Genomic DNA, 15,170 nt, shown 5'->3' on the forward strand with positions numbered 1-15,170 from the left:
TAAGGTATCCATTAACAGACCGTCCCTATGGGATTAGTAGTGATGTGCCCTGACTCTGATAAACAAGTCAAAGGATTATTTCGGCATAAAGGCCTTTCAGACCTGAGTTCTACAGGCAGGTCGGGGCATGTAAACGGGCCTTGCGGTGAGCTGACCTTTGACCCCCCCCCATCTGGGAGTTTGAAAATGTCCCTGACATCAGGTACGTGGTGCTGCTTGTTGCGCTTCCTGAGGGTCTGGTGCAGAGTCTCCACACGTTTCTCCACGGCGGCCGCCTGCGTGCGCGTCAGCGTCGATAACAGCACCATGATGTCCTCAGGGTCTGTCGCTGACTTGTCAAACAGAGTTTCCAGCCCCGCCTCCTTCAACCAAGCCTCCTCCTGCTCCCCCTCTGCAGGCACACAGACAGGTGGGAGGACAGACAGGAAGACAGGCACACAGACAGGCACACAGACAGAAAGACAGAAAGGACAAGCACACAGACAGACAGAAAGGACAAGCACACAGACAGGCAGAAAAACAAGCACACAGACAGACAGAAAAACAAGCACACAGACAGACAGAAAGGACAAGCACACAGAAAGGCAGAAAAGACAAGCACTCAGACAGGCAGGAGGACAGGCACACAGACAGACAGGAAGACAGGCACACAGACAGACAGGAAGACAGACAGACAGGAAGACAGGCACACAGACAGACAGGAAGACAGGCACACAGACAGACAGGAAGACAGAGACAGAAAGAGGCAGGCAGTATAAAGACGGTGGCTTCTCACCCAAACACATTAGGGTTTTATATTTATTCAAAATACTTATTTTTTTACAGTAAGTGGTATGCATTCATTTTAGAGCAAGCTGTATGTATTAATTCACTAACACATACTGAACAGTTCAATTCTAACCTTGGTAATCTGGTCACCAGACCTTTTAAATTGTGGTGTCCAAATGTGTTGCCCTATTTTAGCTGTCAATGTTTGTGTGTTTTTTAATGTTGCTCTGCTACTCTGTGTTAAGCCTTTTAACAGATTAAAGCCAATTCACAGACAGGTTGAGTCTTATGTGGAGACACAATGCACCATAAGAGCATTAGTATGCTAACGCCTGACATACCAACCATCTTGATATAGAAAAGAAACGAAGGAAGCACCTACATTCAGGGCTTCAGACAAAACAATGGTCAGCTTAAGAAACAATAAACTTCTGCCATGCTTTTTATAGGCATTTCCTCTCCCTGTAGGATGAAGCAAGACTATTGTCTTTTGTGGCTGAAAGAAAATCCTTTACATAATGTGACGGTATCGCAAAACAACACGTCCCGGACCCAAGACCAGACAATCCTAGTCTCCATGTTTTATGGACTGAGCATTGACAGAATGCTTCCAACAGCGATCTAGGAAAACCACAAATGAATTACTGTACTGTACACATGTGATGTCTCTAACGGGTTACTCCTAAGACATATCTTCATAACCAAGCCTGAAGGAAAAGGTCACAAGCATCAAATCTAATGTCTACTTTTAGTTGACACTCCTGCTATAAATGTCACATCCTGGCACGGCAGGCTTGCAATGCCAGTGAGATCCAACTCCCTCTCTCCCTCGTTTGGATCACTCGTTTTGGTGATTATCACCCTCACCTGTTTCCCTAATCACTGTTCCTACTTAAGTTCCTCCTTTCCCAGTGTATCTTGTGAGTGTTTGTTTGGCGTATGCCTTATGTTTCTGCCTTGTTTCCTTCGGTTTATTAAATGCCCTGTGCTTGTGTCCTGCCTCATTAAGGGTTATAATAAAGTAGAGCTTCACACAGTACCATCAGGCACCTTCAGCTGCACCTCCTCCAGCTGCTCTCCCTCTCCGCTAAGGGTGATGTGTTCCACCTCCTTCCAGTAGTCATCCATGGCCAGCTCATCCAGCGAGTCCTGGGAGTTAGAGCGGTTGTATGGGGGCTTTCCTGAGGCATTTTTGGCCCGGGCCTGGACACTGTATTGACCTGTCCTGCGGCTGGAGGTGAAAGGAAGAAGAGTATTATGAATGACTGTGACAAGCATTAGAAGTATAAACGTTTAAAGTCATGACATAAAACTGTCCACTCGATTAAATGGTTCTGTGTACCTCACTTTGTAAGAGCATGTTTCGTGCAACTCCAGGGTTGTGGGTTCGATTCCCACAGGGGGCCAGTGAGAAAAAGTATGAAGACATGAATTGCTCCAGATAAGAGCGTCTGCTAAATTATGATAGGATGATAAATATAAAAATGTAAAAAGTAGCCTGATTCTGGGGCTAATATCAGTGAGTTCTCATGTAAAATCTGATCTGAAATTGTTGTCCACATAGGAGCTGGTTTGTTGGGTTACTGAAGGGTTAACTTGTTTCAGAGTGCCACTAATTCCGCTATCGTCTGACCAGACTTGAGGCACGTAGTTCTTTGCAATCCCTACTGTTACCTGCTTTTAGCTGGCCCAGGACCAGAGGCTTTATTAAATTATTACAGCATGCCAAGTAGGTAGTTTAAGGGCTTAGTGGAGGCCGGGTTTCAGATGTGGGCTTTCTCCAGATAAACCCAGAGGATGACAATTCCTAACGAGCCTCTCGTAGTGGCTAACCTCCCCTCCAATAAGCCCTGGTGGTTGCCTAGAACGCTTGAAATGGCAAAATGATGTGATCAAACGCCAGTGGTGCCACACTCCTACGCAACTGCTTCTGCTACTGATAATGCACATTAAAACAGAGTCAATCCGGGGCCAATCTAGGCTACACCTTGGCTTCAACGCAGTCGTCCAGACCAAGGTTTGTTTTACACTACCAAGGTGGGTGTGCCGGTAGAAATATGAGATAACCTCAGCACCAATTAGATGAGATAATACTGGCTCAGATTTCTTCATGGCTGTTAGGTGTACTACATTTTAATGCAGAGAATTGTCATAGACAGGGCAGAAGACAGTTAGGCTGTTAGGCCTCTCCTAAAGGGGCTATGGGGGGTGTCACTGAGTATGCCCTCAGCTCCCTCCAGAGTACATACACAGGGTATCAGTAACACTTGACATTTCCGGCCCGGGACAAACAACACCTTTACAAATCAGACATTCAGAAAGTGTTGTTGGGGAATATGCTCTCACAGAGCAATTGCAGTCTGTTTGCATTCTAGCTTTCCATTTTGAAAGGTTTAGAGTCTAATATTAACTAATTACAGTTTTCAGCCATGTAATTGCCTTTTATGGTTAACAACCCGAAACATGGCACTTGTTTGATTTAGCGGGGAGAATAATATAAATAAATAGAACAAACCCAAGGAAAAGTAAAGAAAGCTGAATGTTTCACTTGTTTGAATTCCATCCCAACACAGAAATGTAAACACCATCTTCTTCGTTGGGAATACATGCAAGGTTTGAACACAGCCACTCCAAAGGACATGGAAGGAAAGTCAAGTACACCAACAATGTACACAGTACCAATATTATCCCCAACCAGACCCATTCACACTGAAAGGTCAGCTTTGTTGCTGGCTCTAAGAGGAACAAACCGCCAGTACACAAGGACAAAGCGCGAAACAACTTGGTCTTTCTCTAGAGTCTAGTGCCTAGCTGGTCCTATTGCATACAGACAAAGGAAAAGAGCCATGGTGAAAATCCAGTCACACAGACTGTAACATGGTAGGGGAAAATGGTGTAGTGCAGTAACCTGGGATTATTTTAAGTTAAAAAAGGACTGTCATTACGAAATTCCTATGGGTGATTGTTGAAATACATTGGTCATTTGTATAGAAAAGCATAACTGACATGGCTTTAATCGAAGTTGACAAATACATGACATTCCGGCCTCACATAGATGTCCTTTAAGACTCTGTATTTGCCAAAAATAAAATATTGGTTTTATATTAAGGAATTGCTCTGTAAAATGAATAATATTTACAATTTTATAAGACATTAATTTAAGAATATTTAAAAGAAAAGATTTTACAAAAATAGAAAGAAATATAAACCAATCTGGGTCAATTGAAAATAAACAAAGTTTTTATATAACCAGTGGCGTTTTTATATGGAAAAAATTGGTGGGGCACAAACCATTTCAAAATATAGGAAACCTACCAGTAAAGCTACAAAACTCCCTCTTGCTACTGATGTGTTTATTTAACACATCAACAAACAGCGTGGCTCCACAAAACACTTTTAACAACAGAGAGGCTTGCTTCTACCAGGTGTAGTAGTACACATACTGGAGAGAGAGAGAGACCTTCTTGTGTAATTGCTCTCCTTCTCTCTCACACACATTACCATAAAATTACCACTGTCACATTTCCAAACCTAAATTAAATTATGTGCCTACAGGGCCATATGTGAACAGCAATGAGCTCAACACCACTGAAGGCCAAAACAAAGCGGAAAGACAACTTTTTAGGGATACAGATCAACCTTAATAGATAATAGATGACAACAACCTTAATAGATAAGCACGGACACACTGATGTCACCATCTATAGTAATTGATCCAGCAGAAAAATATGACCAATGCACGGACCAGCACAGGATGATAAAATATGCTTTCACTCACCAAGGCTGAGGGCTCACTTGAAGAGAAAGGTGGCACGGCGGTTCTTCCTCTGTGCAAACTTTTCGATGACTTTGTGAATCAAGTAATGTAGCTGCTGAATCAGCTGGCTTTCGATGGACAACATGGCCAATGCGTTGAGTCGCGGCTGTCCCATGGTATTGCGAGTGAAGGTTTTTACCCTCTTCAAGGTGGAAAAGTTCCTTTCTGACTTGGATGTCGTCATAGGTGTTGTTATTATAATTTTGACGGTCTCAGCAAAAGCCTCCTCTAGGTTGTTCTCATGGATGGATCTTAACAGAGACAGGGCCGTCTTACCAGTGTGACGATCAGTGAGGCAGTACAGAGTGGTCAGCTCAGACTTCAACTTTTCCTCGTTTCCTAGAGGCCATAGTTTCACCGCACAGTCAAGCTCAGATGTAGGGAATGATGAGGGTTTTATCTTTGACTTCCACAAACTCCAAAAACCAAAATGTATCGCAACACAACCACCATTTGTGATTTACAGGAGACATCAGTTGTCTCATCTGCCTGTATGGCAATAAAATGATCTCAACTGCCTGTCTTGTCCACTTGCTTGGCTATCTCCTCCCTGTACACTTCATACATACAGTGTAACAGTTTGTTTTGTACAGTGTTAGATGTCCCTTTGAAGATGGGCTGAGCGTCATAGTGCCTCTGAAGTCTCGAATCGGCCTCACACATAGTCTTGAAAATGCATCTGAATATTCCAGGATTCAGGGAGTCCACTGACTGGTCGTGCCCCCGCAGTGCAGTTTCACATTTTCCACACAGTTTAATGCATGTTATGATCAGACTGAGAATGTACTTGTTTTCCTCCACCTGTTTGTTATGCTGCTCAATGGAGCGCCTGTATGCACTGTCAATTTGGGATGTGACATTTACCCTTCAAAGTAAGCCCAATCTCACAGAATTGTCCAGATGACTCCCGCTGCTCTCATGTTTTGCAATCCTCTCAGAAAGATGTTTCAAATCTTTGTAACCCATCCTCGACCAAGTAACATCTCCACCAAATAGCAGACATGGAGTGCCTTCTGTTGAATGCTAACTGTTAGTCACTGTTTCTTCAAAAACCACTCCACGTTAAATCCACGGTTACTTTTACCAGCAGTTTGAGTGATGACAATATTGGCTGATGGGCACCAAGTCGCTTTCCTTCAAGTTTCTCCTACAGATTAAGGGTTTCAGACCGGTGCTCGAGTATGAAATCCACTTTATTAATTTTCTCAAGTTATTTGCCGTTTGTGAAGCTAACAACCTAGCTAAGACAATCTACCCTCCTCGCTCTTCTTGCCGACTAATGTTGGCGCCAGACAGACAGACAGCCAATCAGGTATGATATACGAAATTACGCTGTAGTGGGGCTACAGGCTGTCAGCCCCACTTGGCATCAAATTTGTGTGATCTACATTGATCACACTAACATTCTGAGCATGCGTATTAATATTTTCACATGTATATTTGCCCCACCTGCCCCTAATGACCAGTCGTCCCTGTATATAGCTAAAAACAATTAATCGTAATGGAGGTCTATAAGGGAATTTTTAGACTAGGATTATTTTCTGAAAGGTATTATTTTGTAATGTAAGATCCAGTATTAAGCCCCTACCTTTGAGGAGGTGGAAGCCCCACTGGGGGTATTGCGGAGTGAAAAGTGTTTGACAGGTGCTGCTCTCCATTCGAGCAAGAAGACATTAACTCACTCAAATATTAACGCTAAAAATCAAGAAAAGTAGGCTTTTTATAACCTACTGTAACTTGGGAAAAAATAATGCTTAGCACAAAATGAAAATGAAGTTAATGTTTTTTACAGCCATTGTTCGAGTCAGTAAAAGAAATACTGCTCCTAGTAAAACCAAACTATATATACACTCACCTAAAGGATTATTAGGAACACCTGTTCAATTTCTCATTAATGCAATTATCTAATCAACCAATCACATGGCAGTTGCTTCAATGCATTTAGGGGTGTGGTCCTGGTCAAGACAATCTCTTGAACTCCAAACTGAATGTCAGAATGGGAAAGAAAGGTGATTTAAGCAATTTTGAGCGTGGCATGGTTGTTTCACAATCTGCTCAGTTACTGGGATTTTCACCCACAACCATTTCTAGGGTTTACAAAGAATGGTGTTAAAAGGGAAAAACATCTAGTATGCGGCAGTCCTGTGGGCGAAAATGCCTTGTTGATGCTAGAGGTCAGAGGAGAATGGGCCGACTGATTCAAGCTGATAGAAGAGCAACTTTGACTGAAATAACCACTCGTTACAACCGAGGTATGCAGCAAAGCATTTGTGAAGCCACAACATGCACAACCTTGAGGCGGATGGGCTACAACAGCAGAAGACCCCACCGGGTACCACTCATCTCCACTACAAATAGGAAAAAGAGGCTACAATTTGCACGAGCTCACCAAAATTGGAAAGTTGAAGACTGGAAGAATGTTGCCTGGTTTGATGAGTCTCGATTTCTGTTGAGACATTCAGATGGTAAAGTCAGAATTTGGCAGAATGAGAACATGGATCCATCATGCCTTGTTACCACTGTGCATGCTGGTGGTGGTGTAATGGTGTGGGGGATGTTTTCTTGGCACACTTTAGGCCCCTTAGTGCCAATTGGGCATTGTTTAAATGCCACGGCCTACCTGAGCATTGTTTCTGACCATGTCCATTCCTTTATGACCACCATGTACCCATCCTCTGATGGCTACTTCCAGCAGGATAATGCACCATATCACAAAGCTCGAATCATTTCAAATTGGTTTCTTGAACATGACAATGAGTTCACTGTACTGAAATGGCCCCCAAAGTCACCAGATCTCAACCCAATAGAGCATCTTTGGGATGTGGTGGAACGGGAGCTTCGTGCCCTGGATGTGCATCCCACAAATCTCCATCAACTGCAAGATGCTATCCTATCAATATGGGCCAACATACGGTTTTACAAAGGGCTGACATATCAGTAATAATATCTGCCTTAATAAATGACAATGAACACATTATAGATTTTATTTTATTTGTACATTGACACAGTTGAACATTTATTTATGAAAATCTCTTTTGTTGGATTTAGATTTTTTTAAAGGGTAATAAAGATAATATAAGATAGTATTCAAAATAATAGTAACAGCTCAGTTAAGTTATATTATGGAATCTCACAGAGATAGGTACACTTCAACTATGAGAGACGGAATCTAAAACAAAAATCAAGAAAATCACATTGTATGATTTTTAAGTATTTGACCAGTAAGAATTCCGGCTCTCACAGACTTTTTTTCTTTAAGAAGCCCTCCTGTTCTCCACTCATTATCTGTATTAGCTGCACCTGTTTGAACTCGTTACCTGTATAAAAGACACCTGTCCACACACTCAATCAAACAGACTCCAACCTCTCCACAATGGCCAAGACCAGAGAGCTGTGTAAGGACATCAGGGATACAATTGTAGACCTGCAAAAGGCTGGGATGGGCTACAGGACAATAGGCAAGCAGCTTGGTGAGAAGGCAACAACTATTGGCCCAATTATTAGAAAATGGAAGAAGTTCAAGATGAAGGTCAATCTCCCTCGGTCTGGGGCTCCATGCAAGATTTCACCTTGTGGGGCATCAATGATCATGAGGAAGGTGAGGGATCAGCCCAGAACTACACGGCAGGACCTGGTCAATGACCTGAAGAGAGCTGGGACCACAGTCTCAAAGAAAACCATTAGTAAAACACTACGCCGTCATGGATTAAAGTCCCCCTGCTCAAGCCAGGGCATGTCCAGGCCCGTCTGAAGTTTGCCAATGACCATCTGTATGATGCAGAGTAGGAATGGGAGAAGGTCATGTGGTCTGATGAGACAAAAATATAGCTTTTTGGTCTAAATTCCACTTACCGTTTTTGGAGGAAGGATAAGTACAACCCCAAGAACACCATCCCAACCGTGAAGCATGGAGGTGGAAACATCATTCTTTGGGGATGCTTTTCTGCAAAGGGGACAGGACAACTGCACCGTATTGAGGGGAGGATGGATGGGGCCATGTATCGCGAGATCTTGGCCAACAACCTCCTTCCCTCAGTAAGAGCATTGAGGATGGGTCGTGGCTGGGTCTTTCATGACAACACCATGACGACAACCCGAAACACACAGCCAGGGCAACCAAGAAGTGGCTCCGTAAGAAGCATCTCAAGGTCCTGGAGTGGCCTAGCCAGTCTCCAGACCTGAACCCAATAGAAAAATCTTTGGAGGGACCTGAAAGTTCGTATTGCCCAGCGACAGCCCCGAAACTTGAAGGATCTGGAGAAGGTCTGTATGGAGGAGTGGGCTAAAATCCCTGCTGCAGTCAAGAACTACAGGAAAAAATGCAAATGAATTACTTAAAAATCATACAATGTGATTTTCTGATTTAGATTCCGTCACTCTCAGTTGAAGTGTATCTATGATAAAAATGACAGACTTCTACATGCTTTGTAAGTGGGAAAACCTGCAAAATCGGCAGGGTATCAAATACTTGTTCTCCCCACTGTATATTGTATATAGCCGATACGTTGCTGCATCCCTAACAACAATCTAATTTTCCAATACCAAAAAACAACACATTTGAGTGTGGCTGTACCAATGGAAGAAACATATAAAATCACACATAGCGATAACTCTGTGATAATGACAACCTATGTGTTTATGATAACCCATGGTGTTTCTGTGTACTGCCATGTGTTTACATCCTCGTGTTTGCATTACTTCAAGAAGGTAGGTGGTCCCTGAGCCAATTTTATATCTCACTCACAATGTGCCAAACCGATCAGCTCAGTCAGTGCGGGATAATAGTAACACAGGCTTTTCACTTTCACCTAATCTCTGGTGGACAGATTCTCATGGACAAATTAAACAGTACAAATGCTTCCAGGTCATCATCATATCCTGTTAGGACAATTATCAGATTCCACTAGATTCCACAGCCAAAGTCAAAATTGGTCCTATTGTAAAAACAAGCCTGTTTGGATAGTGAACAGTTTCCACTAGATTCCACAGTCAAAGTCAAAATTGGTCCTATTGTAAAAACAAGCCTGTTAGGAAAATGAACAGTTTCCACTAGATTCCACAGTCAAAGTCACAATTGGTCCTATTGTAAAAACAAGCCTGTTAGGAAAATGAACAGTTTCCACTAGATTCCACAGTCAAAGTCACAATGGGTCCTATTGTAAAAACAAGCCTGTTTGGATAGTGAACAGTTTCCACTAGATTCCACAGTCAAAGTCACAATGGGTCCTATTGTAAAAACAAGCCTGTTTGGATAGTGAACAGTTTCCACTAGATTCCACAGTCAAAGTCACAATGGGTCCTATTGTAAAAACAAGCCTGTTTGGATAGTGAACAGTTTCCACTAGATTCCACAGCTAAAGTCAAAATTGGTCATATTGCAAAAATTGCATAGGCACACATGCAATTCAGAGCGATACGACCATTAGACACAATTAGGCCCATCTGTTCCTCTGCGTAAACTGTGTTGGTTAACGCTCCCATTACATCACCTAAGTGCGATCTGGGATTTCAATTGGGAAAACTGTTTTTGTGTATCTTCCAAGCACCCCGTCTTTGGTTTCCTTTTGCAAAGGAGGATATTTTACTTCCTTCCTTTACAAAACGGTCATTACTATTATTAACGGAAATCCCCCCAGAACAAAATCACAAAATGACAAACCTTCGCAGTATTTGACTTCTGGGTGAACAAGATTAACTGGCGCTTAACTTGAACCCAACTTTCCCCAACATCTGATTGGTACCAGAAAAACACACAGGTGGTGCCAGAAAACACATTGGTAAAGCAATGTTTTGAAAGCTTGTCACTGACTTTGAAACTGATTAGTTAGAAATGATCCAATTGCTATTTTTTACAACATATTAAGGTCACTTAAAGAACTGAAATGGAATGAATCTCAGACTGAACTATGTTCAGATTAAAAGGGTAATCCACCCCCAGAAAAACAAATCATGAAAGGCAACATTATACCAGTAGGTAAAATATTATTTCCTGCATGACTTAACTTTTAACAAAGTTTTTCTGTCTATGAAATATTGCAGTCATTGGAGATGGGGATAACTTCATTTCAGAATCCTTTTCAACAGTAACCTGCACCCCATATCGCAGAATCAGGCAGTAGATGATATGGGCATGCATCTCCCTATATCGTCATGAGGTATTCTCTTTAAATGCCCTCAAAGTGCACAGTGTGAAAATGGAATCTCCACCAAGTTGAACCAGGAACATTTCATAATTCATGGTAACTTGTGAATTAATAGTGCATTATCTCTAAGCTATTTTGATAAAATATAAAAAATGCACATAATAATATTGACTTTGGTATTATTGTATAGATGTGTTTTATAGCTACCTAGCCAATAGGGTACAAACAAGCTAAGCCTGCCTGTCTGGGTCTCAACTATCATGTGTTGCTGGCTTATTATATCTACAAAATGCTAAACATTTTCACATATATCGTTGCCATATATTTGCATTATTTAACTATGTACTTAAAAAGGAATATGTGGTTCTGGATGGATTATCCCTTTAGGTCATCAAGGCTATTCACAAGAACAGTGCTAGAACCAAAGTATCAATTGGGATACGACCATCTTGTGGGTTATTTTGGAAGCAAAGGCATTACAGTACATGTTCTTAATGATTGATGTTGTCACATGCCTATTACCTGTTATTATCAATGTACAGTATGTTTACTGTTTCGGCGGTTTGCTATAAAGAGCTTAACATGACATCATTACAATTATACAGGCCTACCAGTCATCCAAATTACAAGCATAAAACATTCTATTTGCTAAAACTAGAAATATATCATATTCGTTGAACTTCTGTGAACTTTCCCGTTTTCTTAATAACTTATTAAAAGTGCAGTTCTTTCTATTTGTTGAAAATAAAATGAATAGTTGTCTAATAAATCAATGTAACTGCAAAATAATGGAGAGGCGATGATTAAGGTGACTTGTTCATACAGTAAAAGCAGAAAGACTCTGCAAGCTGGTGACAGATTATATTTTAACTGTACACTATTATTCCAGCAAACTGAACAACAATCATTGACCACAACGTGCAGTCAGTCCATTTGTCTTTCTCTACTTCCAAGCAGAAGCACTAACGGAACTGGCACATAAGACAGACAACGCAGACAGATGGCAAATTCGTCACACCATTCCAGCCATCATGCTATTATGGGACAGCGACACACACGCACCCCCGTAACATAGTCTCCAAAACAGTCTTGACCATGAGCGCAGACACCTGCATTCTCGACCGGCCTCTTACACTGCAGCTGCAACCTACCACAGACACTCAGCTTCACTACATCTACAGATGGCCCTTACAGATGGGGAGGGGAAAACAGCATCATGTTTCAGATGACCAGTGTTGTCTTTGTGTGCGAGACCTCACCCTGAATGTGTGGGTTACTCAGGAGTATTCACAGTTCTTTAAACACATTCAGAACAATGTTTGTGAATTTATGTTTATATTTCCTATCTTTCCTGTTTGGGCTGGTTCTCAAGATCTCCAGGCTAACAGGGTTACGAAAAGACAAGATCCGTGTAATTTCAATGCTTTGTAGTCTATTTAGTCAGAGTAATTACATAGCCTACATTTAGCCTATCCTGGAGACCATGAATAAAACAAACTTGGCCTCGGCTTAAGGAGTTTTCCGTTTAACGTTACATGCGGAGCGCCATCTGACAAAAAACAAAACACGTTCTAAAAAATGTAGTTATATTCATAGACATGAGTTTGAGAGGCCTTTGCAAGTCTCCCTATAACGTCCAACGGACGTTACAGTAGCCTACGCTAAATAACAGACTCCGCTCACCTCAGCGATGAAGACCCGATCTCGTCCGCACTACTGACACCGGAGTTGGGCGGTAGAACTTCACTGTTGCTAAAATACCCGGTCAAGATGACTCCCTTGGCGCCCTCCTGGCGATTCATGCCGCATTATTGATAAAGTTAGCAGGGAACTTAGAATATGACACCGCTCTGGGGTAAGAGAGCTTGGTTTGAGATTGAATTTCTGTCTCTCCAATGAGCAGATTTGTTTTAAATGATCAGATGTGGCGGTTAAGAGGGGTTGTTTCCTACTCTAGCATTCTATTGGTCATATGGTAGGTCTCCACTCACTCGGGGCACCGTGCAGATATAAATGAACTCGTCCATTGATCACACTGACTCGGCTACAAAATGTATTATCAACAACTGCCTAAAAGCACCGCCCAGAATGCTGTTGCGCCGTGACATTTGCACGGAGCCACTCCCAGAAGACTGTATGAAACATAACTTTTCTTTCTTGTCCCAGCCATCTAATCTTATCTATTTACTTTATATGGTCGCCTAGCCATTGTCACAGCTTTATGCCTACTATCATATCTGAGTTATACAATGTTAAATGTAATATCTCACTGACCTACAAAAAGCACAATCAAAAAGCACAATCATGTTTTAAACTACTGCTCTGAAATTATAGAATTACAGCTCATTCATAATCAATATTAATATCAATAATCAGTTATAATAAATGGCGTAAATAAATCCATGTAAATACATCATCGGTATTTATTGTTAGCTGATGTGACGTATGTTATTCCACCATTTGATCACGATATGGTTTGATGTTTTATACATCTGGATTCATGGCATTTACGCCTCTTATACTTGTCAAGTTACACTTTGAGAACTATTTTATGACTATGTTGTGTACATTTTATAAAATGTATGTATATTTTGTCATGTATGCGAATGTATCTCCAAAAACCGTAAGTTAAGGATAAATATTCACATGTGGGTCTTCTGTGCGTGCCAGAAAAAGAGCCATTACAAACTACAGTCGCTCGCAATCAATGAGTAAATATTTATAAGTCTGGCGGGGTGAATCGGAAGACCTCTCTCCTGGTTATAATGGTGTGGAAAGTTATCAGACCATGTTCGAACACGCCTCATAGGTTTGACATCTGAGCAGTGTTGGCCATTAAAATAAAAGCCCACCCGTACTGAGGTAGGATAGTGGGCTGCATCTATACTGCCACCTGGTGCTGCAAGACTTGCTTTATCAGGTGCAGCAGAGGAGATCCCTTTGTGTAAAAATGCTCAAGAATTATGCTGAAAAAGGATTTGGGTTCAGTGCCGCAATAACCCCTATCGTTAAGAGTTAATGGGACAAAATGCGTTCAGTAGGCTATTAATCGCAACAGAATGCTTATAGCCACTAATAATATAACATATTCTTAAATAAAATTCCATTGTTGGTAAGCTATTGGTAAATAAATATAAATGTATCCTCTCAGGGCCGTCGCCAGGAATCCTGTTTCCCTTGAAAATATATAATGTCAAGGCAGGGCCTGATGAATCATACCCACCTTAGCCCACGTTAGCCACGGGCCCTGTATCCTCTGTCACCTGTCATCATACATGGACTGTTTAGGTAGTTCACCTTTAGGAATCATGTAATGCATTTAGAGCTTATGATGGATATCAATACAATGTTTCCCATGTCCTGGGAAAAGTAAAGGCTGTTAATTTTGTCTGAAAAATAGCTGTCATGTGATGTTATATCCCATGATATACTCATTTGGTATTCTTGAAATGTCAACACATCTTTTCCCCCCTAAGCTCTGCTAACTTTAACATTGTGGATGAAGTACTATAAGCTACAATCCAAACAGACCCATTAAGCTGCCTTGTCTCAAAACAAAGAATCTTATCACAAATATTAAAGGCAAAAAGTGATTTCAGTAATGTTGCAACACAGTCAGCCCATACTGTGAGTCCATCAAGTTCAAGCTACAGCAGCGACAAAATCCCTCATCGCACAATATCGCCACAACATAAGACACATTCCGTAAAACAAGGCCTAAAATCAGTCTCGTACCTTAGATGAAGATAATAGGCAAATTTGGAAACCATGGTGACCATTGTACAGTGCTCGAGATCCAACAGTCCTTTTGCGGAGAGAAGCCCCTTATCCCATTTGAGGGGGCTTCATGGCTCACCTCACCATGTGCTCCGGCGTGGTGTTGATCACACACGTTCTCACATAGTAGGACACACACTGACACAGATCACGCACGCTGTGGGCAATCAAACCCCTGAAGAGGCGGCCTTGCATCCCGACCCCGTACACCTCCTCCACCTTTTCCTAATCTTATTAAATGATTAATGCGCTTCTTTCCCGTGCTCTCATTCCAACTAGAAATCTACTAAAGAACGTGTCGCTATGGACGCTGTCAAAGAATGAAAGGAGACGAGGATAGAAATAACAACCGCAGACCGGGTGGTTGTATGTGTCCTAGGGTCAATCACATTTAAGGGTGCGTGATGCACTTCCACTGTAGCTTTTTACAGATTTTTGTTTACTCCTAATCTCTGGCTGTCTGGGTCGTGAAAATGGCAGGATGATCTGGATTGGATTGATCAGAAAGCTGGACTCTTCAAGAGTTGGACGTGGTTTTCAGAACCAAATTACACCAGTCGAATAATGAAGAGGAGTGTCTGACTGACTGCTCAGTAATTCTAAGCGTGCTAAATCCAAAGGGCTTTAACAGACAACAGATGCTCAGTATAAATCACATTCACCAC

The 15,170-nt window shown here is 41.7% G+C and overlaps 1 protein-coding gene across 2 annotated transcripts in view; it reads right to left on the reverse strand.

The window, feature by feature from the left end:
* Nucleotides 1–14,637, reverse strand: part of arhgap18 (Rho GTPase activating protein 18) — a 24,627-nt gene extending 9,990 nt beyond the window's left edge. The window contains exons 1-3 of one of the 2 annotated variants that reach the window (XM_013138678.4): nucleotides 14,464–14,637; nucleotides 1,809–1,999; nucleotides 156–391 (exon numbers count right to left, since the gene is read on the reverse strand). In XM_013138678.4, the coding sequence (XP_012994132.1) occupies nucleotides 156–391; nucleotides 1,809–1,999; nucleotides 14,464–14,507 (471 nt within the window). In that variant the 5' untranslated portion in view covers nucleotides 14,508–14,637. Of the gene's footprint in view, nucleotides 1–155; nucleotides 392–1,808; nucleotides 2,000–12,411; nucleotides 12,664–14,463 lie in introns of those variants that run through there. The other variant, XM_010882918.5, reaches the window with a different exon arrangement.
* Between the last annotated feature and the right edge of the window lie 533 nt (nucleotides 14,638–15,170).

The sequence above is a fragment of the Esox lucius genome, chromosome 18 (genome assembly GCF_011004845.1).
Source record: "Esox lucius isolate fEsoLuc1 chromosome 18, fEsoLuc1.pri, whole genome shotgun sequence".
Taxonomy (NCBI): domain Eukaryota; kingdom Metazoa; phylum Chordata; class Actinopteri; order Esociformes; family Esocidae; genus Esox; species Esox lucius.